The following is a 24,923-nucleotide window of genomic DNA, read 5'->3' as shown; positions in this document are numbered from 1 at the left end:
TGAATAAATTGTAACAAAATTGAAAGAATAGAAACTTAACTTTCTTATAAAATCAATGTTTGATTCTAGCTCACCAATTTTTATTTTTTTTAAATGTTGGGCTATTGTCTTTCAAACAATACAATGTATTTCAAGGTTTACAAAATATAACTTTTCCATCACAGGAGAAATTTAAAACGGATACCACCTTAAATAATGAACTAGACAGCGCCAACAGCAATAGAGATCTAAATGCTTAGCATGACAAGAGATATAGTCAGCCAAAATAGGTCAGTTGGGAAAACATACAACTGAAGATCGAAAAAAAAAATTTCTTGGAATGTTGATCCATGTTTTTAACAATGTTTTGATTAAATTTCTTTCAAATAATAATTGATCGACCTTATAAAATTTTAAAAATGGACACCATTTTGATCAAACATTTTTTTCAATAATGATTTAGATAGCAGCAGCAGCAGCAGCAGCAGCAAGTACAAATAAAAATGCTTAAAATTACAAGCAATATAGCCAACCAATGCTGGAATTGTCAGCTAACTAGAATAAAATTTGATCATGCCATAAAATTATGTTTTAGTGTTAAATGGGGATAGATATGCAGCAAAATTGAGTTTTGGTATTAAATGATTTAAGAGGGGGTTGATATGCCATAAAACTCTAGTTTTTCCCCCCCTCTATAAAAAAGATTTAAATTGCATATTAAAAGATAGTACAATAGACTGAAACCCAAACTATATTATTTCAACAGAGTACAATAGTATGGTTTCGGCTTCAGACAAATACATAATCACCATTATTAATAGATTAGATTTTTGTGTGTACAAAAAGTAACATCTAAAATTGACACAGTAATCGTTTCATTACTTATGATATAATACAAATCACGTTTTCTTACGAGTTGTGCAAGTGTCGTAATGTACAAGCACAAAATATATTTTCGTAAAAATCAAATAAATCAATTTCCAAAAAAAGAAAAACCGTTTGTAGATCATGAGAAACACTCAAAGAAAAGCATTAAAATTTAAAAAAAATAAAAACACAAAACAAACCATACTCAGTTGAAAGGAATGGCCGATTTTCGTGAGACATGCTTCAGAGAAGGGATGCTACCATTAAAAGCTACTAAAAGCATTCAACTAACAATGACAAACAGAAGGAAAAAAAATGAAAGAACAGACAACAAAGAAAAGATGGACCCCCATCCCTCAGCCGCATTTTCAATTTGGTTTCATTCAAACTTTTGATAAAAATTCACTAATTAGTGTTGCAATGATTAATCAGAATCGATAATTGAAAAAAAAAAAAAAAAGTGGTAAAATTTGTGCCTATTTTCTCGAAGTCCAAAAACAATTCTTTTTATTGTTTTTATTTTTTTCTGTTTGTCTAAAACTTGATTTTCCGCGGCTCATATCAATGATAAAATAAATATTTATTCATTTTAAATTATCAGTCAAATTAAAATCTCTAGATTACTCCCTAAAAGTGTAGTTTTACATTTGCAAAAAAAATTAAAAAAAATAGTCCTTTTGTTTTTTAATGGTAATCCCCCAGCATCAATAAAAAAGAAAACAACTTTATATTTAAAAATTTAAAAAGAATCGAAATTGGAATCAGTAATTTGAAACAGAATAAGTAATTGTATCGGAATTGGGAAAAATATCGGAATTGTACCATCACTATCATACTAGAAAAAAATATGACCCATTGGGTCATCCATAAAACTTGGATTAAATTCTTTGAATCGGGGAAACGTGAGTTTGCAAAGCCAGTTAAATATCCTCCACTCCATTATAAAGGTTAACATAGATTTATTTGTATATAAATAAATATATATTCATCCAGTCACACAAACATTTGAGATGAATTTTTTGCTGAACAAAACTATTTCTAATGTTTAAGAGAGGCGAGCAAGCAAACAGTAAGTCCATCACTCTAGACAAGGTTAAAAAAAGAGTCTCAAATCTAATCGGTTCTACATTGTAAACCAATTTCCAACCTTTGTCCTATCGCTGTAATGTTGCATCCCTGTGTCTGTTTTACGAGTATTTTAATGGAATGTGCTCTGATGAATTTATAGTACTTGTGCCCCTTCATCGTACATATTTCCAACTTACCTAACAAGCAGCAAAATTCCACCTCTTCACTGTTGAGATCCCTAAATGCCAGGAAACCTATTCTAATAGCCCCCCCCCTCGGACTGCTAGACTTTGGAATTCCCTTTCTGTTTACTGTTTCCTTAACATGCAGAACTTTAAATGTAATGTGAACAGACATCTTGTGGCTTAATTCCTCACAGTCCCTTATTAGACATGATGATCGATGTGGCCTGATTTATCCCCCTGAAGATTTATCTGCAAAGGATGTTTATTCTGAAAGCCATTCATAACATGGGGAGGTTGGGGGTAATACCCCTAAAAAGCAACTCTTTGCAGGTAAGTCTTCAGTGGAGAAACTAGGCCACATTGACTGACATGGTCCCAAATAGTACCCCCCCCTTAAGTCTAGGTGGCAATATGCCTTGTTTGAGATATATATATATATATATATATATATATATATATATATATATATAAGATCAAGCTAAATTTTTAAGGTAAGACCTAAATAACATTGCATCTGACAAACTGATATTTAATTCTGACTACCAATTTCGCCCTTTTTATTCTTAGTGTTCTTTATCCAAATATCATGTATTTTGCTTCAGTTTGCTTTCAAAAATACTTATTCCAATTCAGAATATTGGAAAATTTTTTTAGTAATGACATAAAAGAACAATCTGTTTACATAATTAATAAAAAAATCTTTGTTGCTTTATTTTAGTCATCAGATAAAGTATTTTTTAAATAAATATTAGCCTACTTATTTCTTAAAATTAGTTATACATCATAATAATCCATGAACATTTTTCTTTTCCATCAACTAATTACATTGTATATTGAGATGGTCTAAACAGTAGTGCCATTGCACACCATTGCCATTTTATAGCAGATAAATTTTATTTGCAAAATTAAACTAGAAGCATTTTATAAAAAATTCTTTAAATATTTGAAACAAACTTTATTAAATGACAATAGGCAACTTACGAACACAACAACCACGTTATAATACTTACAAAACAAAAGATTTTAGTCACACGCACACACAAGAACAGATGTTAGTTGAAACAGTAAAATACAGATTATTTTAAACTTATAAGACTCAGTAAACATGAAAACAAAAAATGCTTTTCAATGAAACATGTATAAACGAATACATACTACTTGATATAATAAAATGTTTTATTTTATTTGTAAAGATATTTCTACGGTTTATAGAACCGGTGAAAGCAGAGAAAGTGTCCTTTCTGAAAAAAATGTACTTTTGAGACAAACACGCAACTGAAGTTGACTGTTGAATAATACTATTTTGATTGTTTTCATTATATCTGAATCGATAAAACTATTTAACGCTTAATCATCATCATTTAACACCGATTCCCATGCTTGCACAAGGGTTGGACAGGTTTTGCCTGATGGCTCTTCTCTGGGCCTCTCCGTCTTGTACAAGACTTGATCATAATCTTAACTTCCTAAGATCATCCTTAACTGACTCCATGTCTTACATGGTCTATCCCTCCTAAATCCATCCACCTCAATGAACCTACACCTGCTGACTAAATTTGGATCATCCATCCTTTCAACATGTGCATATCACGTAAATCTATTCTGACACAACACATGAATAATGTTGCGAATGTGTAATCTGTTCCTCAACTCTTCCGATGACTTCCTAACCCTGAGACTCACATCAGACATCCATCTCATCATCTGCATATCTGATCTAGAAATTCTATTAATGCTCTCCTCCTCAGGGGTCAAGTCCTACTATCATACATAACTAATCGCTTATCAAAAAGATACATCTATTTATAATATAACTGGCACTGTTTGTCCATATTTTTAAATATTCAATAAACAAATATCTCAAGTTTGTAGAACACTGAAAGCCTAAAAATAATGGTTTGAATTCAAATTTACAGGGTTCATATAGATTTTCAATATCATTTTTCAAGGCTTTTTCAAGGCCTTCTCTATACAAAATTCCAGTTAAAAAACAAAATTCGATATATAAAGAATCTATCTATATATAAAGTAATAGTGTGTCTGTGTGTACAACTTTCCTGCAGCCCACACCACTGGACCGATCATAATCAAACCTGGTATAATGATGGTTCCCCACCTAGGGATGGGGAACACCATTTTTCAAGATCAAGGTCAAAGGTTAAGGTCATATTTAGTGCGATTCTTCATAAACTCCCCTAAGGATGATGCACCCCAAGTTGGGGTATCTTTGCTATATCTTTGATAAAAATGTGTTTGCGATACAAAACAAATATTAACCATTGTGATTCTTTGTGATTGTTTCAATTTTTATGTGTAACGATGTACGTGTCAACTTTGATATAACCTATTTTGCTTTAAAGTTCATAGTTGGATTGTCAGTCACTTCAGGAGGTAATTAAAATTTTTTAAACATCTTCAGAAATAGTTGCTCTTACAGCATCCACTTACTGCAAGGGTGGCCGTAAAGTGGGTACTCTAGTGATATAATAAACCAAAAAACTAAAAATATTTTAATAGTATTTATTTTGATTTTGAACTTTACTTTGGCTACATCTGTAAAGTGTATGGATAACATCAAGTACGATCAAGTGACAATATACTCTGAAGTGAAAAAATAAAACAAAACTAAAAATATTAAATAGAATTCCAGATTTTGCACAAAGCACCCTTGAGATGCTAATGTCATGCAAATGTTTATATAAAGCAATGCTCTATCTATATAAGAGCCAGGTACGTCCAAGGATGGAATACTGTTGCCACATCTGGGCAGGAGCTGCTAGAAAGGACTTGTCCTGCCTTGATAGAATTCAAAATAGACTTCGTAGCCTCGTAGGAGATGTCCTTTTCTCTTCCCTACAACCTCTATCTCACAGAAGAGATGTTGCGAGTTTGTGTCTGATGTATCGTTATTTTCATGGAAAGTGTTCGACTGAGCTCCATTCTATGGTCCCTCCTCGCCTAACTTTCACAAGAAACACTCTTCTAGCTGAAAACACTATCACTAATTTCCCCCACTCTTTATCTGTTCCTAAACCTAAACGTAGATTCCATGAACAAAGCTTCTTTCTTAGAACTGCACACCTGTGGAATTGTCTTCCGTTTTCCTGCTTTCCGGCTGACTACAATATGGTTGAGTTCAAGTCTAACGTAAATAAGTTCTTGATGAGCCGTTACATATAAGTTATCAAATTTACCGAATTTTCATTACTAATGATTACTATATTGTCCAATTTCTACTGTACACTCTTTAACCCTTATTCTTGAGTGGCCTCTTGGCCTTGATAATGTGGTGATGCCTGTGTAAAAAAATTTTTTAAAAGCATCACACAGCCTTTGTAAGATGACGTAGACCTTTAAGTAACCCGTTAAATACATAGAATTTTATGATTTCTACTCAGAGAGCAAAAAGGAGGTACTGTGACAAAGAGGTGAAACTCTTGTATCAACAATACCAGAAATTATATGATGCGATTTCAGAAAAATGTACTTATTTCAATTTTATTTTTATATTCAAACAAATTTTTATTAAATATAATGAATACGATTCGATTTTCGCAACCTTTTCCATATTTTCAAAGCCTTTTCAAGATAATAGAAACAAGCTCTTTTCAAGACAAAGCTCAAAATTCAAGACTTTTTAAAGCCTATGAAAACCCTGATTTAACATGAATAGCCTTTGGAATGCCAGATAGATCAAAGCAAATCAATATAGATTAAAATAAATACATGGAGGACATTGCCAAGGCTGCTGCAAAGAAGGTCAGCGCTCTTTCTCTCTCTCTAATGTGCTAGAAAACTATTCACACCTAACAGTATCCGATATATCTACAAAGCTACCATTTGTCCATGCATGGAGTGTTGCTGCCACATCTCGGTTGGTGCAACTACCACAAGTCTCTTCCTCTTTGACTGGATCCAAAAATAAAGTCTCAAATCTCATAGGTCCTGCAATATCACCCAAGATTCAACCCGTCCCATCACCACAATGTTGCATCCATTTACCTGTTTTACAAGTTTATCAATGGAATGTACTCTGATGAACTCATAGCACTTATGCCTCCTCGACGTACATGCTCCTAACTAACCCAACAAGCAGCAAAATCACACCCCTTCACTGTGAAGATCCCTAGATGAAAAGCCTTCTACTCTAATAGTTTCTTCCCTCAAACTGCTAAACTATGAAATTTCCTATTTCTTGCTTCCTTCACTGTACTGACACACACAAGTTTCAATGTAACACAAACTGTTCAACTCCCTACATAATGTTTCTGTAGACATAACCCCAATTATTAGCCCCTCATGTCCAAGTGGTAATACAATTTATTTGGGGTCTAAAAAAATTATGCATACATATACATTTTTTTTTATTATTTTTGGTTTAATTCTATCCCTTAATGGAAAATGTTTTGCTTTTTCTTTAAAACAAATAATAAAACTTGGGAATTATCTCCCTCTTCCTTGGCTCTGCATTTTATATAGGTAATTAAACTTGCTATAACGTCACTTTTGAATATTTAATGTCATTTTTTAAAGCTTAAGTACGTAAACATAAGCTGTTTGGGCATAATGAAACCCTACCAAAACTGATTTCACTGTCAATACGATAAAGCGACAATATACTCTGAGGCGAAAAATAAAACTAAAAATATTAAATAGAATTCCAGATTTTGCACAAAGCGCCCTTGAGATGCTGATGTCATGCAATTAAGTATTGCTAATGATAATGTTTATATAAAGCATCAAACAGCCTTTGTAAGACAACGTAGACCTTTAAGTAATTCATTAAATATAGAAAATTTTATAATTTCTACTCAGAGAGCAAAATTTATTTTGAAATATAAGTACAGAAATGAAAATGAACATTTCAGAGTTGATGATAGCTTGGATAGAAGTCAGATGGAGGCAGGAGATAAGGAAGCCTATATTACTTATCGAGATTATGCTTAAAAGAGATGCTTAACACTTACCTGACAAATAATATAGCTTGTAAACTTGTTCCATTCTGGTAGGCGAACTTCTCTCCATAGGTGTAAGTCACAAAATAAATACTTTTGGCCTGGATTTAGTTTTTGAAATTTTTTTCCCCCATATTATCAGATTAACACCCTTATCTAAACAACCCCTCCCCTTAAAAAAAAAAAAAAAAAAAAAAAAGAAAAAAAAATTCTTTCTCTCTTCCTCTTTTTCAGGTGTGTGAACACCCAATAAACTTGGGCAAACAAAAATTGAATATAAAATTTATTTTTTTAATTCTTTTTATTAGTTTGGAATTTAAAGCAAGATCATTTTTGCATATACATTTAACACGAAATGATACCCCATTTTATGATCACTCTACTATTTTAAAACAGTTAATACTCTGAAAAACTTAACACAAGAAAACAAAAAAAGAATCAAAATGAAAAGATTAAAATTTTTAAAAAAATTATTTTAGAATTTAGTGTAAGGGGATCATTTTTACTAATTTAATATAACATGATCCCCAACCCCAATTTACAGTCACTCTACAATTTTTCAAGCAATTAAACCCCATCTTTTTTTTTTTTTCTATGAGAGAATGATATGCATATTTTGGGGAGTTTTTTAAAGATGCAAATCTATTTTTTAGACAACTAGGTGTGATTTTACAATCTTGCAAGTTCGACTCAGGGTTAGTGGTAAAAAATTTAACTAATAGCTCTAAAAGTTAGAGTAACCAGGAAATGGAGGTCATATTATGTTAAACTTATAGATAAAATTGATCCCTTAGTCTAAATTTTAAAATAATTGTTTTTTTTTTTTGCCAAATTTTTCAAGGTGTTCACACATAAGGAGGGGGGGGGGCTACAAATTTACCCTTTTTTCTGTCTTCAATTATCAGAATGGTTATATTGGACTATGTGTTTGGGCATATATATTAGCTGACGACAATCTCATTTGCTCTAAGATGTGGAAAAAAATGCATGCTAAATTCCTTTTTTTTTTACACACAAGACAAAAGCAAAATGAAATGATAATATATATACATAAATAAACTAAATTTCAAAATTTTATTTTTGAGATGTGGATAGATAAATGCTATTATTTGGACTGATGTTCTCATCTTATGTGTTATTCCAACAACGTTTCAGCTGATGCAGCCTCTATCCTTCTTCAGGTACATTTTGTTGAATTCTGTTATTTGTACAGAATTCCAAATTATTCTTATTACTTAATTCACGGTGATAGTTTGTTCTCATTATGCCAGCCTTGACTAGATACAAGTTTCAAGTGCTCGACTGAGCTTCAATCTATGCACCCCCACCCTCTGGCAAAACATTCACAACAAACACTCTTTTAACTACAACCACTGTCAACAATTTCCTTTACTCTCAATCTGTGCCTAAAACTAAACACAAATTCCATGAACCAAGTTTCTTTCCTAGAACTGCTCGCCTGTGGAACACGATACTGTGGGGTTGCTTTCAACCTGACTATAACATGGTCATTTTCAAATCAAATGTAAACAAGTTCTTGTTACACTATCCTCTTAAATAATCAAATTCAACCCAATTTCCACCATTACGGATCATCGCTAACCTTTATCCTCACGTGGCCTTCAATTGCACAATATTTCCTAATGAACCCATGCAACAACAAAAAAAAAAAAATGAAAAATGTGTTCAGATTCTCAAAAAGAAAATTCTTTAAAAGAGTTTATAGAAAAAATAATTAATACAATGATTGAGGGGCCCATGGCATAGTGGATAAAGTACTTGGTAAATTCAGTTGCAAGTAACCCTCTTCTGGAGGTTGAAAGTTCAATACTCAGTGCGGGCAACACTCAAAATACAATTGTAAATTACTTACGATTTCTACTCAGTCATGGCTGATGGAACAAGGGCATGCTAACTCCAAGGATTAAATAAAGGGTTCTGTTTGAAATTTTTTTTTTTATTTTACTTTTTTTTTTACGCTAAACAAGGCACAGTGCCACTAAATCATAAGGGGCTACTATTTGGGACAAAATTTGCAGGGATACTATGTAGGGAGTTGGGCAGCAAGATGTTTTCACATTACACTTGAACTTCTGCATATCAGTACAGTCAGAGAAGCAGGGCCTGGGAGAGAATTCTAAATTCTAGCAGTTCAATGGAAGAAGCCATTTGAGTAGAAGGTTTTCTAGTATCTAGGGATCTCTACAGTGTGGGGGTGGGATTTTGCTGCTTCTGTGTAGATTCCATGCAAATTCCCCAGTTCAATAAGATACACCTGAAGAAGGTCCGACGTCACATCAAACAAAACGTTGTGAAAATCACACAGATAAACTCATAGGATTTGTACCCCTGACATACATACTCCTGACTAACCTGTCAAGTAGCAAAATTCCATCCCTTAAATGTTGAGGTCCTTAGCTGCAAGAAGCCTTTTACTCTAATAGTTTATTCAATCAGACTGCTAGACTGGAATTCCCTGCCCGTTTTCTGCATCCCTGACTGTACTAACTTGCTGAAGTTAAAGGTAATGTGAACAGACGTGTCGCTGTTAAACTCCCCACAGTACCCCTGTTAGACAAGATCCAAAATAATAGCCTCTTACTTTCCAAGTGGCAATATGTCTTGTTTGAAGTTGAAAAAAAACAAAAACAGGAAAAAAAAAAAAAACATTGAAGATGAGAACAGTAGTTGGAAGAATCTAAATACAAATTATTCAATTTTACTTTTCAAGAAAAATTAATTATAATTTCACAACTAAAAGTCCTTAAAATTTCCGAAAGCATACGAGTAGCATTTGAGGCACATAATGTTTCATGAACTTTAAAACGATAACTCTGCATTCAAAGCAACGCAAAATATTCGCTCAATTTACAAAGAAGAACACTTGAATGCAAGAAAGTGCAGGAAATTGTTTACAAAACATAGAAATATGAATTTTTCACTTTGAGATCGGCCAAGACTTGCAGTTGAATTTCATCAAGAAATCCTTATGGCATCACTTCAAGAGAACCCTGAAGAATTGGTCACAAAGCATTCCTCAACCCATACAAATGTTCATCTTCAACTTGTTCCTAAGCTTAGAAAATTGGTGCCTCATGAATTGGTTTGCCAATCTCGGCTAACAATTCATGATTGTCTTCAGACAATACAAGAGGGACACAAAGCTCTGACTTTGGGCTTTTTGTCAGTATTATTGATTTAGATACGAATACGCCATATTGATGGTGATAGAAGTGCGATAACTTAACAAATTTTTGCGTTTATTAATATTTATCCAGACAGGCTGTATTGCTGTATCACAGCTCTTCAGTGTGACCAGATTAGCACCCATCCCAAACCAGAAATCGAATTTACAAGCATCTTGTTGATGGTCAACAGTTCTACCACCATGCCATGGGATTGCCACTTATAAATCTCCGATGTCTTTATATAAACATTGACTACTATTTGTAAAAATGCTCACTGTGTGTGTGTGTGCATGCAAAGCTCTTTGCAAACAACAAAGAGCTTTGCATGCACACACACACACACACACACATATATATATATATGTATATATATATATATATATAAATATATACACTAGCAGGGTAACCTAATATTGCCTGGGATTGAATGATGATCAATGTTTCACACTCTCATATTTTTATTATCATCGAAATCGATGACACAGCCCATTTTTTTCAATCAAATCGATTGAATGCCTACTTTAATTGGGGACTCATCACGATGCACCTGGAGGAAGCTTCACATGTCTCTCACAGTTAATCTATTGTAGTCTATGTTGCACTGTATAGAACCTACTGTTGATTTTATAAAATCATTTTTATATATATAATGGCTTCCATTAAAGTTTCAAATGCAAAAGTCAAGTATCATGCTTCAACTGTGCTCTAAACAGAAACATTCATTTTGAACGCGCCCCTGTCATATCAAAGAACCTACTGTCAATTTTATATGCCTGACATTACTGGTTGTGATAATGGCCTGAACTGAAGTTCAGTATGACAAACGTCAAGTATCATTGTGAAATTGCGCTTTAAACAGAAACATTCATTTCAAACGTGCCCTATCATATCAAAAAACCTACTGTTGATTTTATATGTTTGGCCTTTCGGCTTGTGTGGTAATAAAACTGAAATACACATGTGATGTTAGGCTGTGTAAGGTGTTAACTTTGGTCAAAATCGTCTGTTTTTTCTTTCATCGAATTATTTTGATTATCAATACTTATCGAAGACATTCCAACACAAAACCTATTTAAGAAAATTGTCAGCCACATAAAGTATGTTTGTATAAAATTTCATAAAAATTGACGCAGCTGTTTTTTAGTCCATGGGAATGAACTCACAGACACACAAAGTTCTCTTTGTATAATAGCAGAGATATATGTGTGCATGTGTAGGGAAGCTGCTGTTCAGGTATAAAAACAAAATTAGACTAAGATGTCTAATTTCAAATATATTTTCAAAGTTATCAGAACATTATTTTTTGGTTCATCAAATTGGGTTGTTTTTTTTTTTTTAATAGCCAACCAGTGTCATAAGCTTTTCTTTATGTCTGTCTTGGAAGTTTTTCAACCTTTAAAACTATATTAAAAAAATTAATCCCAAGATCTTCATTGAAAAATTATTTTGCGAGTAAGTCAATTTATGTCTTGCAATCACGGTTTCATTTTTTTTTTTTGTCCTAATACTATTTTATGGATCGCCAGTTGTTTACCATGAAAACTGTTTGGGAGATTTAAAAAGAAAACAATATCATGGCTTCCCAGCAGTGTTGATCAAACACCACCTCCCTTAAAAAGCAAGAACAAAAACGTTCCGAGTATCAGATCTAGATATTCTCCTCTGAATTAATTTTGCTAACCTATTAAATAATGTCTTTGCCGTGTTTATATAGATACAAACACACTCTTTTAAAGTATTATTATATAAATATTACTATTTACAGATTAGATCCTATCCTAAGAAAAGAAAAGCCCAAGTTTTGAAACTCTATGGAATAAGGAAATTTTTTGTATTGATTATTGAACAATAAATTTTGTAAATTTGAATTTGCATCATTTAATTCCTCATATATATATATATGCGACAATTTGCTATTGATACAAGTCTGATTGAAGACTACAAAATGTTCTAGTTTTATAATTAAAACAAATTTTTTTTTGTAATTGTCTTGACTCAGCAAGTAGGTTTCCATGTCTTTGGTGATAATTTGTTCAAAAGAAAATTACAAACAAGAAAATTCCATAGTCTGGCTTGTATCAATATACACACAAGGTTTCCAGACTTTTTTTGTATCGGCACTTTAATTGATAGTACACACATGAAACTCTAGTCCCCTTCGAAATAATCTCCTCCAGTTGCAATGCACTCGTACCATTCCAACAACTTCTGGAAGGTCCCATTGGAAGTCCTCTTGTGTGAGCATGTCAATGACCCTCGTCACAGCCTCTTTCATCTCTTCAATTGTTTCATAATGACAGTTAACATTTTCCTTGAGCTTAGGGAAAATAAACAAAAGTCACAAGGAGCAAGGTCTGGGCAATAGGGAGAGTGAGGAAGTGTCTTGATGCCCATCTTGGTCAAATAGTTTGTGACAAGGATAGAGTTATGGATTGCACCCTTGGCACAAACTTTGTGCAAATCTTCCACATCTTCAGTTCCTCACAAATAATTATATATAAAGTTCCCACACTGACATCAAACTGTACTTATTTTCTCTATAGAGACATGACGGTCCTTATTCATGAAATTCTTTATTTGGCCAATCAACTCTAGTGTTCTAAATTTCTTACTACTTCCATACCTCCCATCATCCCTCAGACTCCCTGCCTTCTTTGAATCTCTTATGCCACTAAAAAACTGATGCTCAATTCATGCAAGATGGTCCAAAAGCAGTCTAAAGTATTCCATATGTTTCTGTGGCATTTTTTCTGTGTTTAAAACAGAAATTTATTGCATATCGTTCTTCTAATTCGTTATCACGTCCAGATTGCATTTTTGAAATCCACTAGCTGTGACAATAAGGTAGTAGTAGGTGTATTCTAATGTCTGCTGTAGCTGTTCATTTGAACCTGAAATCATAAAAATTGATCAGCCATCTCATAAGATGTATAACAACAACATACTGAATTTTCTATAATAATTTTAAATACCTGTACAAAAGTCTGGAAACCTCGTATATATAATTTTACTCTTTTTATACATACACACAGTGTTCAGTATGAGTAGCACTTAGTAGTAGTAGTAGTAGTAGTAGTAGTATGAAAATATATTTTTGGCAATCTATACAGAAACGTTTGTGCTTCATTCCTGGAAAAAAATCAGACTAATTGTGTATTATGGTTTACGATTTTGTGTGTGTGTGTGTGTGTATATATATATATATATATATATATATTATTTGCTTTTACATAAGCAGTAATGTATTGCTACACAGTCATGAGCATGTTTCAGTCAGCCAGTTTTTAGTTAGAGATCTCACCAGGCGATCCAGCTTATATGAAAGCAAACTTTGCAATCAAAAAAACTAAAAACTAGCTGACCAAAACATGCTCATGACTGTGTAGCAACATATTACTGTTATGTAAAAACAAATAAAAATATACCTTGCTCTATTTCGGTATTGAGCACTCTTATATTAACCTCGTTCTATTTCACTGGTTACCTTACCTCTGAAAAATAACCTAAAAATTATATATATATATATATATATATAATAGAAAGAAAGAGGTGTATAAATTATATAAATAATTTATTTAAAACTCGTTTAAAAAAGTTTTACTATATGTATGTATGAAATCTTTCCAATTTGCTGGGAAAACAAAAAGCTCAATATTTCTTCATATGATAATATAAAGCTCATTATACAAGAAGCGTTCCAAAAGTAATGCCTCCTATCTTTTTGTATTCTGCCCAAATTGATCAGAGGGGATTGCAAATTGCATTGTTATTATAACTGAACTTATATATTCATGACCTAAAAGTGTCATCTTTCTTGCATATATTGGTGTAAGACTAAGAAAGCAACCCCTGTCATGGAGGTGTGTCAGAAGCAGGGATGCATCATTCAATTCCTCCATACAGAAAAAATTGAATTGACATTTCCCAGTGCCTGTTGAATGTTTACAAAACCAATGCAGTTGATGTCAACACAGTTAGGAGATGGGTTCATCAATTTCAGAGTGGCGACAGATGTGAGTGATAAAGCGTGCTTCAGACGCCCATGTACAGCTACCACCTCATCATGAGCAAAAGTGCATTGATAATGGTTGTGACTATGCAAAAAAATAAATTCTGGAGCACAAAAGATCACTCATTTTAATGGTACCACTCCCATCTTCGCAACTCTTCAATATTTTTTTTGAGTTAAAAAATAGGATGCATTACTTTTGAAACAACCCTCATAAAAGTATAAATTTATATTATTAAAAAAGAAGCCTTTTCATAGGCTGTTTTTTTATGCATCTTTCAAAGCAATTTTTTTTGTAAAAAAATAAAGTTATTTTTTTAAATGGCTGACAAGAAAATCTTTGTTTTTTGATATTTTTCAATATATTTTTCAATATCGTGTTATGGTATGAGAAAAACTGAATACTTTATGGTTTTTCATTGTGGAAGCCTTTTTTTTTTTTTTTGGATAAAGAATTTTATTCACTAATTACCAGATGTAATACAGTATTATTCATACAATGAATCCCTGGCAACACCAAGTAAATTTCCTTGTATAAAATACAACAAAACAGTGATGTTGTTTATTTCCAGACAACACTACCTTTAAACATACCTGCTCTATCCATAGATATTGAACACTTTGGATTGACTAACATATACCACTTGCTAAATAGTAATATTAATTACTACAAGTGAAACCACCCAACTAAAATCGAGGTCTCCAGAGCGCTTCTAAATCTAAACTTATTGCGTTTCTTTCTCTCTCTACCTCCACCATTATTTGAAGAGGAAATGTCATTTCTGGAAGATTTTAAAGAATGACGTGCCAGTTTTTCCAAATAACTAAATCAATACATTGTTTTTTTTTTAAATTACTACATAATTATAAAAAAAAAAAAAAAAAAAAAAAACAATCCCCCCTGCCCCCTGGACAAAAAACAACTTCTGATACTGTTATGTATTTTTCACTGTCTTATTATGATATAGAAAAAACTGAATACTTTTACACCATATTTTTTACATTGTGTCAGCCTTTTATTATTTAAAAATAAAGACTACTTCAAAACATGCATAAAAAAAATAGTCTAGATCAGGTTTACCCAAACTTCAGGACACCATGGAGCTCCTGAGCAGGGCTAAAGTTCTTTCACAGAGCACTAACAAGATAATTTCTAAAATAAATATGAAAAACATTAATTTCAAATGTTAACACTAACAACCATTTTTGTGTTTCTGATTAATCAAAGATTGTTGTATTTTTTTAATCTAATTTTTTATTTTCTGAAACTCTTTACACCTGTAGTTATGTATTAATCTCTTTCCAGGAAAAAGATAAAAAATTAAATATCTGCAGCCATTTAATTTTTATATTTTAATATAAAGCATTTGGTACTCTTTAAGAAAGGGCTTCCGGAGCCCCTCAGTCTCCCATACGAAATCCCAGGGCTCCGTAGAGCCTATTTTTGGAAACCCTGGCCTATATGAACTAATACTTCTGAAATTTGATTTAAATGCGTTATTAAATCTCTTTAGCCTCGTACAAAAATATAGTTACCTGTGATATTGCAAAATATATAAATTACTTACAATCTTATAGAATATATAACAGGACTATACAATCGTATAGAATATATAGCAGGACTATACAGATCAAATTCTCTTCAATATTTCCTCATATAAACCCCCAAAAATGACATGCTGGGATATCTCTAAGAATACGAAGCTAACATTAAAGAAACAACAATTCAATATATAATAATTAAAACAACACTTCTATTCCACAACACTCACACAATTACCTGTAATAACGAAATAACTACAGAATAACAACAATGCTCGTTCAAACCAATAGACAAAATCCCCAAAAGGTAAACGTACAACGTTGTCGTTGGTGAGATAAAAATTGCCGAGAAAGAAACTGGGTACTTACAAGAGCTGGGCACTGCGGTTTGCTGTTGAGCACTGTAAGACGTCACGTAGTTTGATGGGAACACACCTGAGACACCACTGAGTTCGCCTTTCCACCAATCAGGGTCGTCTTTGTTGATCACATTGATAATGTCATCTTTTTGGAATGTAAGCTCGTCGCTGTTTTGAGCCGAGTACGGATACAAACAGACAACTTGTTCCACTGAAACACAAAAAGTGCAGACGCGTCAAGGTCTAGGATATTAATAAGCGAAAAAAAAAAAATTAACAAAAAAAAAAAACACACACACATATATATATATATCTCTGGTGACTGATAACTTTGTTTCAATTGTGACCACTCTTCAGAGATGTTTTTTTTTTTTTAGGTTTTGTGCTTGTTCTGGGTTAACTGACACCCCTATTCCTGTCTTCACATGGACTCTCCCATCGCTGTGAAAGGCAGCCATTTTGGACTCTCTAATCAGAGATTCCATGCCAGCCTAATCGTTGACATGACTTTACAGACTCTCCTGTTTGATATTGTGAACCCCTAAAATAAGGCCACAACATCTGGCGACGTAGGAATGAAAAAACCTCACAAGGACCCTTTCCTTTGGACTAATAATCAAAAACGTCTATTTTCCTATTCTTCTGACTCAACTTTAAATTTTTCTACCAGCTTTGAAAAGTTCAACAAAAAAAAGTTATTGGTGAACTTGAATTTACGCTTTTGTATTTTTGAATACACGTGTTTCCTATTTTTCTGATTCAACTTTAAAAAGTTCAACAAGTTTACTTCTTTTTTTCAACAACAAGAAAAAAAAAAATGTATTGGTGAACTTGAATTTACGCTTTTGTATTTTTGAACACACGTGTGGTTAGCTGGCAAGCAACCATTTTTTTTTTTCTCTGTTACGGTGAACGAGAAAAATAAAAACAGAAACAGAAAAGTCATTAAACCGACTCTACATAGGACACTTGCATCTAACCCACAATTATTTATTGAAACAAGTTCTACCAACGTGGATATGTACTGACCATAAAAGCATATTCGAGGATTGTAAAAATATAACTCTATAAAAGGAAAATATTTCAGCAACAACAACAATAAAAGGAAATTAGAAAAATACTGAAAGTCGAAACTAAAAAAGTTTATGGACTTTAAAAAAAAAAAAAAAAAAAAAAGAGAACAAAAACGGTAACTTTAAAAGATTTTTTTTCTCTCTCTCTGATATTTCTTAAATACTTTTGATGTTGGCAAAATTCTCTGACTTCAACAAATAGTACAGTTATTCACTATTTTTTTTTTTTTTTCTTTTCATGGAAATTAAACAAAAACTTTTTAAGTGTCTTATTACATTTTCTGCTAAGATACAACACGGAACTTTTTTTTCTTTTCCTTCTGTCCCTCCTCATGTGTGAATATTTATTTCATATATCATCTTCATAAAATTGTTTTTTTCTTGGTGAAATTTCTCAGACCTAGAAATTCGGAGACTAGTTATTTTTCAACATCGAAGAACTTTCAAAACAAATAGCTGCTATGATACGGTTGCAGCAAACTCAGTTCTCCGAAATACAAAAGCAAAGAGAAGAAGAAAGAAAGCAAATGGAGGAGGAAAAACGACAAAGAGAAGCAGAGAGAGAAGAAAGAAAACGAAGAGAAGAAGAAAGAGAAGAAGAAAGAAAACAATTTAATGCCCAAATACTTGAAAGGCAAGAACAAGCAAAGCGAAAGTTGGAAATATTATCTAAGGTTATATCTAAAAAAGACAGTAGAGAGTCAGACAAGGACGTCTTTTCCCAAACTGCAATCTGGTCAGTGTTGGAAACTTTTCAGTACCGGCCTGATGAAGAATTAACTTTTGAAGCCTATTTCCGCAGATTCAGCGATGTGTTCAGAATTGATTGTAAAACTTGGAGCGAGCAGATGAAGGTTCGTCTCTTACTACAAAAATTGGGAGCCATGGAACATAGTAAGTTCATGGACTATATACTGCCAAAACAGACGAACGAATTGTCATTTGACGAGGCTGTAAAATCCTTAATGGAGTTATACTGCCCGAAAACTAGTTTATTCCATAAGAGATGGAAATGTATAAACCTGACTCGCAAAGAAGACCAAGACTACACAACATTTGCGTCAGTCGTGAACAGGCATTGTGATAATTTTAAATTATCTTCGTTAACGGCCGACAATTTCAAGGTCTTAATTTTTATTCAAGGTTTAGTCTCAACCAAGAACGCTGAAATCAGACGCAGGGTATTGAACACACTCGAAAAGGAACCGGACATTACCCTTCAAAAGTTGGCTGAGGAGAAAAGATATTTTTCCAAATGCATAAAGATAATAGTACCTTCTGGGAGCGGGGAACGATCATTAACAGGATCGGTCGTATGGTCTATATGGTGGAAGGACCACACTCCAAACATAAGAAACACTTAAACCAAATTCGCAAACGCACTTCAGACGAGTCAAGTGAAATTCCATCTGAAGAAGAGACGATGCACCTCCTATATGACGCATTTGATCTGGAACCTCCTCAAACCAGTACGGAAATACGTCGTTTCACTAGAAAAAGGAAGCTGACGGACCCCTTGGAAGTCAACCCTAAGAGAAAAAATTATATTTCAGGGAAATAAATCTTTGGAGGGGGGTGTTCTGGGGTAACTGACACCCCTATTCCTGTCTTCACATGGTCTCTCCATCGCTGTGAAAGGCAGCCATTTTGGACTCTCTAATCAGAGATTCCATGCCAGCCTAATCGTTGACATGACTTTACAGACTCTCCTGTTTGATATTGTGAACCCCTAAAATAAGGCCACAACAGTGCTCTAGTCTATTCGCGGACAAAATGCACAGAAATTAAAAATGGAAACTGGAATTTACAGCGGAATTGAGCATGCACATGCAATACACTTTTTGAGTGAGGTATGAAGGGTCCAACAGCACACTTAAGATGATTAGTGCATATCAGAGTCTTAGGTTTTAGTCAAAGTTACCTGCTTTTAGATTAATTGCCTTCACACAGCTCAGAAGCCTTATTTGCTCCATTACCTCTGAACTGATGACAGTAAAAGTCCAGTTATACGGACCATCATTAGAGTTTTCCTTCTCTTAGATGAACTGCCTTTACCATAGGTAAAGAGCCCCACCCACCTCATAAAATTATATGTGTGCGACCCCAGAAGCAGTTTTCTGATGTGTTTTCAATGTGGCGCTTAGTACTAACTTAAGGTACACTGAATATCCTAACTTGTTACGATTTTTCTGAAAGTGAACCACATTATGGATTTATAGAACCATAAAATACATCCTTCTTCATCTATGAAAATCAAATGAGAAATAACTCTCATAGTTTAAATAAATAAAGCTTACTTCCATTTTTAAACATAACTGATATCAGCTAATTTCAATTATCGATACTTATCAAAGACATTCCAATACAAACGTATCTAAGAACACTGCCAGTCACATAAAGTACCTTCGTATGAAATTTCATAAAAAACAACTCAGCCGTTTTAGAGTTCATAGGGAACGAACTCGCACAAAGTTCCTTTTATATAAATAGTAGATTATTCAAACTGTCATATTTTAACATATTTAAATATTAAAAAAGGTCTGAAACAAGACAACTGCGTACTTACAGTATTGTTGAGTGGTTGCTGCTGGTGCAGGTGTACCAGTACGACTTCCCTGGAGAAAAAAAAAGAGGGGGAAAGGTTCTTACAATAATAAATTGATAACACTTTTTTTTTTTACATAGGCATCACCACTTATCAAGGCCCAGAGGCCACTCGAGGATAAGGGTTAGAGAGTGTACAGTAGTCAATTGGACAATTGGACAATATAGTAATTGTCAATAATGGAAATTCAGTAAATTTGTTAACTTAAGTGGAACGGCTCATCAAGAACTTGTTTATGTTGGACTTGAAGACAATCATATTGTAGTCAGCTGGAAAGCAGGCAAACGGAAGACAGTTCCACAGACGTGCAGTTCTAAGAAAGAAACTTTGTTCATGGAATCTACGTTTAGGTTTAGGCACAGATAAAGAGTGGGGAAAATTATTGATAGTGTTTTCAGTTAGACGAGTGTTTCTTGAAATGAAACTTTTTTTTTGTTTAATTGCTGTTCACCATCATCTGCTGTGTTGTTTTTTGTTTGTTTTTTTCAATTTTATTTATTGTTTAGACCTTGGTAGATGTCCGCTTTTGGGAAATGGGGGAGAGTCAGATGTCTGTGTTCTTTCATGGGAAGGTTATTGTTTAGATCTTAGTAAATGTGTGTAGGCTCATCATTATAATATGACACAAGAGACAACTTTTAGCTTTTTCTGAAAGAAAACATTATTTTAAACAAATATGACTGAAAGATATAGTTTATTCATATATAATGTATTTAAAGTAATCATTTTAACAAATATTACTGAAAGATATAATCTATTTTAAATGATTTATTTATCTTAAACAAATATGAACGAAAGATTTACATATATAATTTATTTTAAACAAATATCACCAAAAGATACCGTTATAATTTACATGAAAGATATATTAAGGTTATTTCTATTTCAATCACATAAATAATTTGAAATTGAAAAAACACACTCAAGCCAGATTATTTTATTCTCTTCACTAATAACAAAGACATTCGTTCTTCACATAAGCAATCAATTTTTTCACCAACAACAAAACCCGTGAGTGACATAGCATCCAAAAAAAAAAAAAGTCTTGAGCAAAAAAATTTGTCAATTCAGTCGTTTCAGACTCTCAACAGCACCTAAATTTGCATAATTGCCATTGCCTAGTATTTAGGTTCACGCGCCATTGTTTCCTTCTGGCATACACATGCTAACCATGGTCACTTATTTCTCAGTCTCTCCGCACAATGCCATAAAACAATGGTGTTCATTTTATTTACGAACTAGCTGTATATACCTGACATTGCCTGGTCGAAATATATTGTCAGGCAGAGGGATTAGTCACATACTATTTAAGAAACACTGAGTATCCTAACTTCTCACGGAAAGTGACCAAATGTTTGTTTTAGGGAAATATAAAACACATCCATCTTGGTCTATGAAAACCAAACATGAAGTAACTATCATAGCTTAAAAGGGAAATAACTCTCATAGGTTAAATATACTTACTTCCAGTTTCTAACGCAATTGTCAGCTATTAATAATTGAAAATATATTAAAAATAAATTAAATAAATCAACTTGAAAACGTTGGCGGAATCTCTCACAGAAAACACAAGTTAACCTGCCATATTGAAAAAAAAAAATGGACAAAAAAGAATAAGCAGAGCTTAGCGCTGTATTAAACTAGACCTGTATAAATGGAAGAATGCTGACCATATATATATATATATATATATATATATATATATATATATATATGTATGTATTGATACTCCAGATATTGTGTATGATTTGAACTTTGCCAGATGCGTGTTCTCTTTTGTAGTAGTGTCTAAACCTTGTCAGATGTCTGCTTTTGATGAGGGGAGTAGATAGATCCTTGGCACATGTCGACTCTTGGCATACATATATGAACTCTTTGAATGGGTTAGATACTGGTTGAGCTTTATAGAGTTGGGCAAGTTATTGCTTGTGGTTTCAGAGATGTCTGCACTCAGAGTAATGTTGGCTGATGTCTAAGCTTTGTGTTGTTGAGGTATTTAGGGCCTTGGCCAATATCTGTAGATTTTCAAGGACTTTTCAAGGCTATTTGCTACTTTGCAACCTACATTCATCATTTTTTTTGGTGTTTTTAAGTAGTTTTAAATGTTTGTTTTTTTTTTTCATCTCAAATATTAACTCTTTACAGCTTTTAAATTTCCAACGAAGATGGTTGCTGTCTTCTCCATTTTTTTTTTAGCTTGGTCATTCTCATTTTAAATTATTACAGTTGCTTTTTTTTTGGGGGGGGGGGGAGTGGGGTGTAATTCACCATTGAAGAGTCCCATCCACACAAGTATTTTCTTTTTTTTTTAGGTAGGGGTGGGGTGGGATTTAAAAAAAATTTTTTTTATTTCTGGTGGCTACCACTACCCCTTCCCTTTGCCTCCCCCAAAACACAATTTTCAAAGCCCTTTGAAGACATTTTTCATATTTTCAAGGATTTTTCAAGGTAATAATAGAAATAAGGCCTTTTCAAGGACTTTAAGTCTGTACGAACCCTGGATAAAGTAAAAGATTAAAAAATAACAGTGAAGAAGCGGAGAAGATGAAACAGTGAAGAAAAAGAGGCAATCCTTACCCCTGCTAGAGGGAGTGGGCTAGCTGATATACCACTCTGTATATCAGGTGTTGAGCGTGCACTGGAGGAACCAAGAACTTTAACGTAATTTGCAGGAAACCAACCAATCTTTCGCTTTTGGCCTCTCGCCTAAATAAAAAGGAAAAAAAAAAGAAATTTTTTAATTTCATTTCAGAACTGTTCTGACTTTCGAACATTTTCAATTGTTATGCAACAATTTCACGAAAATATCAAACAGGCTGTTTCCACTCAGCATTCCCCAGGTATCTTCTTACTTTCAATTTCGTTTTTCTTTTTCATATTATGTATTTTTTTTCTTTGTCAATTTTTTAATTATTTTTTGAAATAGGATTAGAAAAGATTATTTCTTAACCCAACATTTTAGCCCGTTAAAAATGGGCAAAAGTTATAGCCCGTTGATTTAGGAGTACTTTATGTCAAATTGATGGTTCATATGGTTAAATTTGTGCTCATTTTTGCTTTAAACCCTAATCTGTATTAATCCATAACTGTGCATCAAACAGATATCATAATACTTAGTTCACTGCACACATCATAAAAAAGGTCCATACAAAATTTCAGGCAGGCCGGACTAGTAGTTTCTGATAAAAAGTGGAATGGACAGAGAAATATAAGATTATATTTGAATATTTTTCAGTGGAAACATTTTAATGTTTCCTTCATCCATATTATTCTTAATATCTTCAATAATAGTGAACTAAAAGTTTTAGAACTAAATTAAAAATCAAATTTATTTAATATCATACACAATGGTCCTCAGTCCAGGGAAGAAAGCATGAAATTGAAACCATATGTGCATAGTTATAAATTGATTAAATCTAAAAAGAACGTCTATATAAAATAACGAATTTTATAAAGAAAAACTAAAATGAATTATTCAACTGTCGATGCTGTTTCGTCTTTCTGAAAAATACAGACAACCTCCTCTTCCATGATACCAAGGAACAAAATTAGATAACTGATTGTCAATATGACGGCATGAATCCATGCAAGAAACCCGAGGATTGAGAAATAAAGGAGGAAGACCTACCTGCAGTTCCCCTTCCCACCAACCACTTGGGCTCTTTTTTCGCACCTGAATCAACTGACCTGGATGCAACGACAGTTGTTCAGGCCCAGTTGCTGTATAACTAGCAATCACAGAAGCTATTTCTAAAAAGAAAAAAGAAAGCACGTTGGATTGCATTAGATTTGCATACAAAATTATTTTTGATTGTATTACAAGGCATGAAGCCACTTGATGTAAGGAGTTAAGAGAGAAAAATGATTATTGCAAAAATAAGAGATGCATACTGATCTTAGTCTTGAAAAGACCAAGACTGTAGATAGAAGGAAAATGGCGAGCAGGATGAGAGATTACAAATATTAATATAAAAATAATCATTAAAAATTTATTTTATTGGTTAAGAAAACGTAAAATTAAATTAAAATAATGTATAAATTTTATGGAATTAAATGACAAAAAAATTATGCTCATTCCTTTGGAAAGTTTTTTTTTTTTTTTTCCTCAAAAAATACCCAAAAATCAACTAATGGCAAAAAAAAAAAAAAAAAAAAAGTTTTCCAGTAACTTTTTTTTTTCTCAATAACAGCAAGCTTGTGAATGAAACTCTTTTCCTGCTTGCCATTTTCTTCCTACCTACGGTCTTAGTCTTTTCAAGACTACAGTCTTGAGACATCTCTTGTTTTTGCGATAATCACCTTTCACTCTTGATAGCTCCTCACATCAATTGATTTCACACCTTGTCTTGAGCGATTTCCATGAACAAAAAACCCCCATCAAATAACCAAAAAATGATATCAAAAAAGAAAAAGAAAAAAAAAAAAAAGAAAACTCACCAGGCTTTTTGGAAACTTTTTGTCCTGCCTAAAAAAGAAAAAAATATTTGAAAAAAAAAATGAAAATAAATTTAAAATATTTTCATATTGAAATGATACAGAATGGAAATGACTCTTGGAAAAATGGCTTTTTAAGGAACAATATCAATTTTATATTTCAAAGATTTCATCCATAATGTAAAAAGATGGTATATTATAGAGATGGTGTGTGGCTACATTTTTTTTTTTTTAATTTATCCAATCTAAAATTGAAAATAAAAATGTTTCTAAGTAAAAACTTTTCAAGAAATTTGGAATTAATATTTTGAAATTTGGTTTAAATAAAAATGAAACCAGTTTTAAGAATAAAATAAAAAATTGTTGATTATAAAATTAAATGTTTTTTATACAAGACGAAAAAATTGATCCAATTTTAATTATGTTGGGAGAAAATACAAAATTAAAAATATTTAGTTATTTTCAAAATGTCCCTAAAAATTCCATATAAAAAATTACAATTTATAAGCAGCCTCTTTTCAATATAATTTCTATTCAAATATAATTTCCAACCTGTTATCATTAAAATAGATATTGTCAATATTCTCGTTCTGCATGAAATGTTTGTAAATTAAGATTAATTCATCGAATTAAGAATTAGTACACTTTGTAACCCTATT

General features: G+C 32.6%; 1 protein-coding gene across 7 annotated transcripts in view; it reads right to left on the bottom strand.

Moving 5' to 3' along the window:
- The window catches only part of LOC145247464 (intersectin-1-like), a 334,749-nt gene that overhangs the window by 112,044 nt on the left and 197,782 nt on the right, over window positions 1-24,923 (bottom strand). For all 7 annotated transcript variants that reach the window (XM_080109259.1, XM_080109257.1, XM_080109253.1 and 4 more), the window contains 5 exons: window positions 24,268-24,295; window positions 23,459-23,580; window positions 22,408-22,536; window positions 19,792-19,840; window positions 16,163-16,363 (listed from right to left, as the gene is read on the bottom strand). In XM_080109259.1, coding sequence (XP_079965385.1) covers window positions 16,163-16,363; window positions 19,792-19,840; window positions 22,408-22,536; window positions 23,459-23,580; window positions 24,268-24,295 — 529 coding nt within the window. The remainder of the gene's footprint in view (window positions 1-16,162; window positions 16,364-19,791; window positions 19,841-22,407; window positions 22,537-23,458; window positions 23,581-24,267; window positions 24,296-24,923) is intronic.

Source organism: Euprymna scolopes, chromosome 25, assembly GCF_053919585.1.
Source record: "Euprymna scolopes isolate OS-2025 chromosome 25, ASM5391958v1, whole genome shotgun sequence".
Lineage (NCBI taxonomy): Eukaryota > Metazoa > Mollusca > Cephalopoda > Sepiida > Sepiolidae > Euprymna > Euprymna scolopes.
This window is presented reverse-complemented; position numbering and strand designations above follow the sequence as displayed.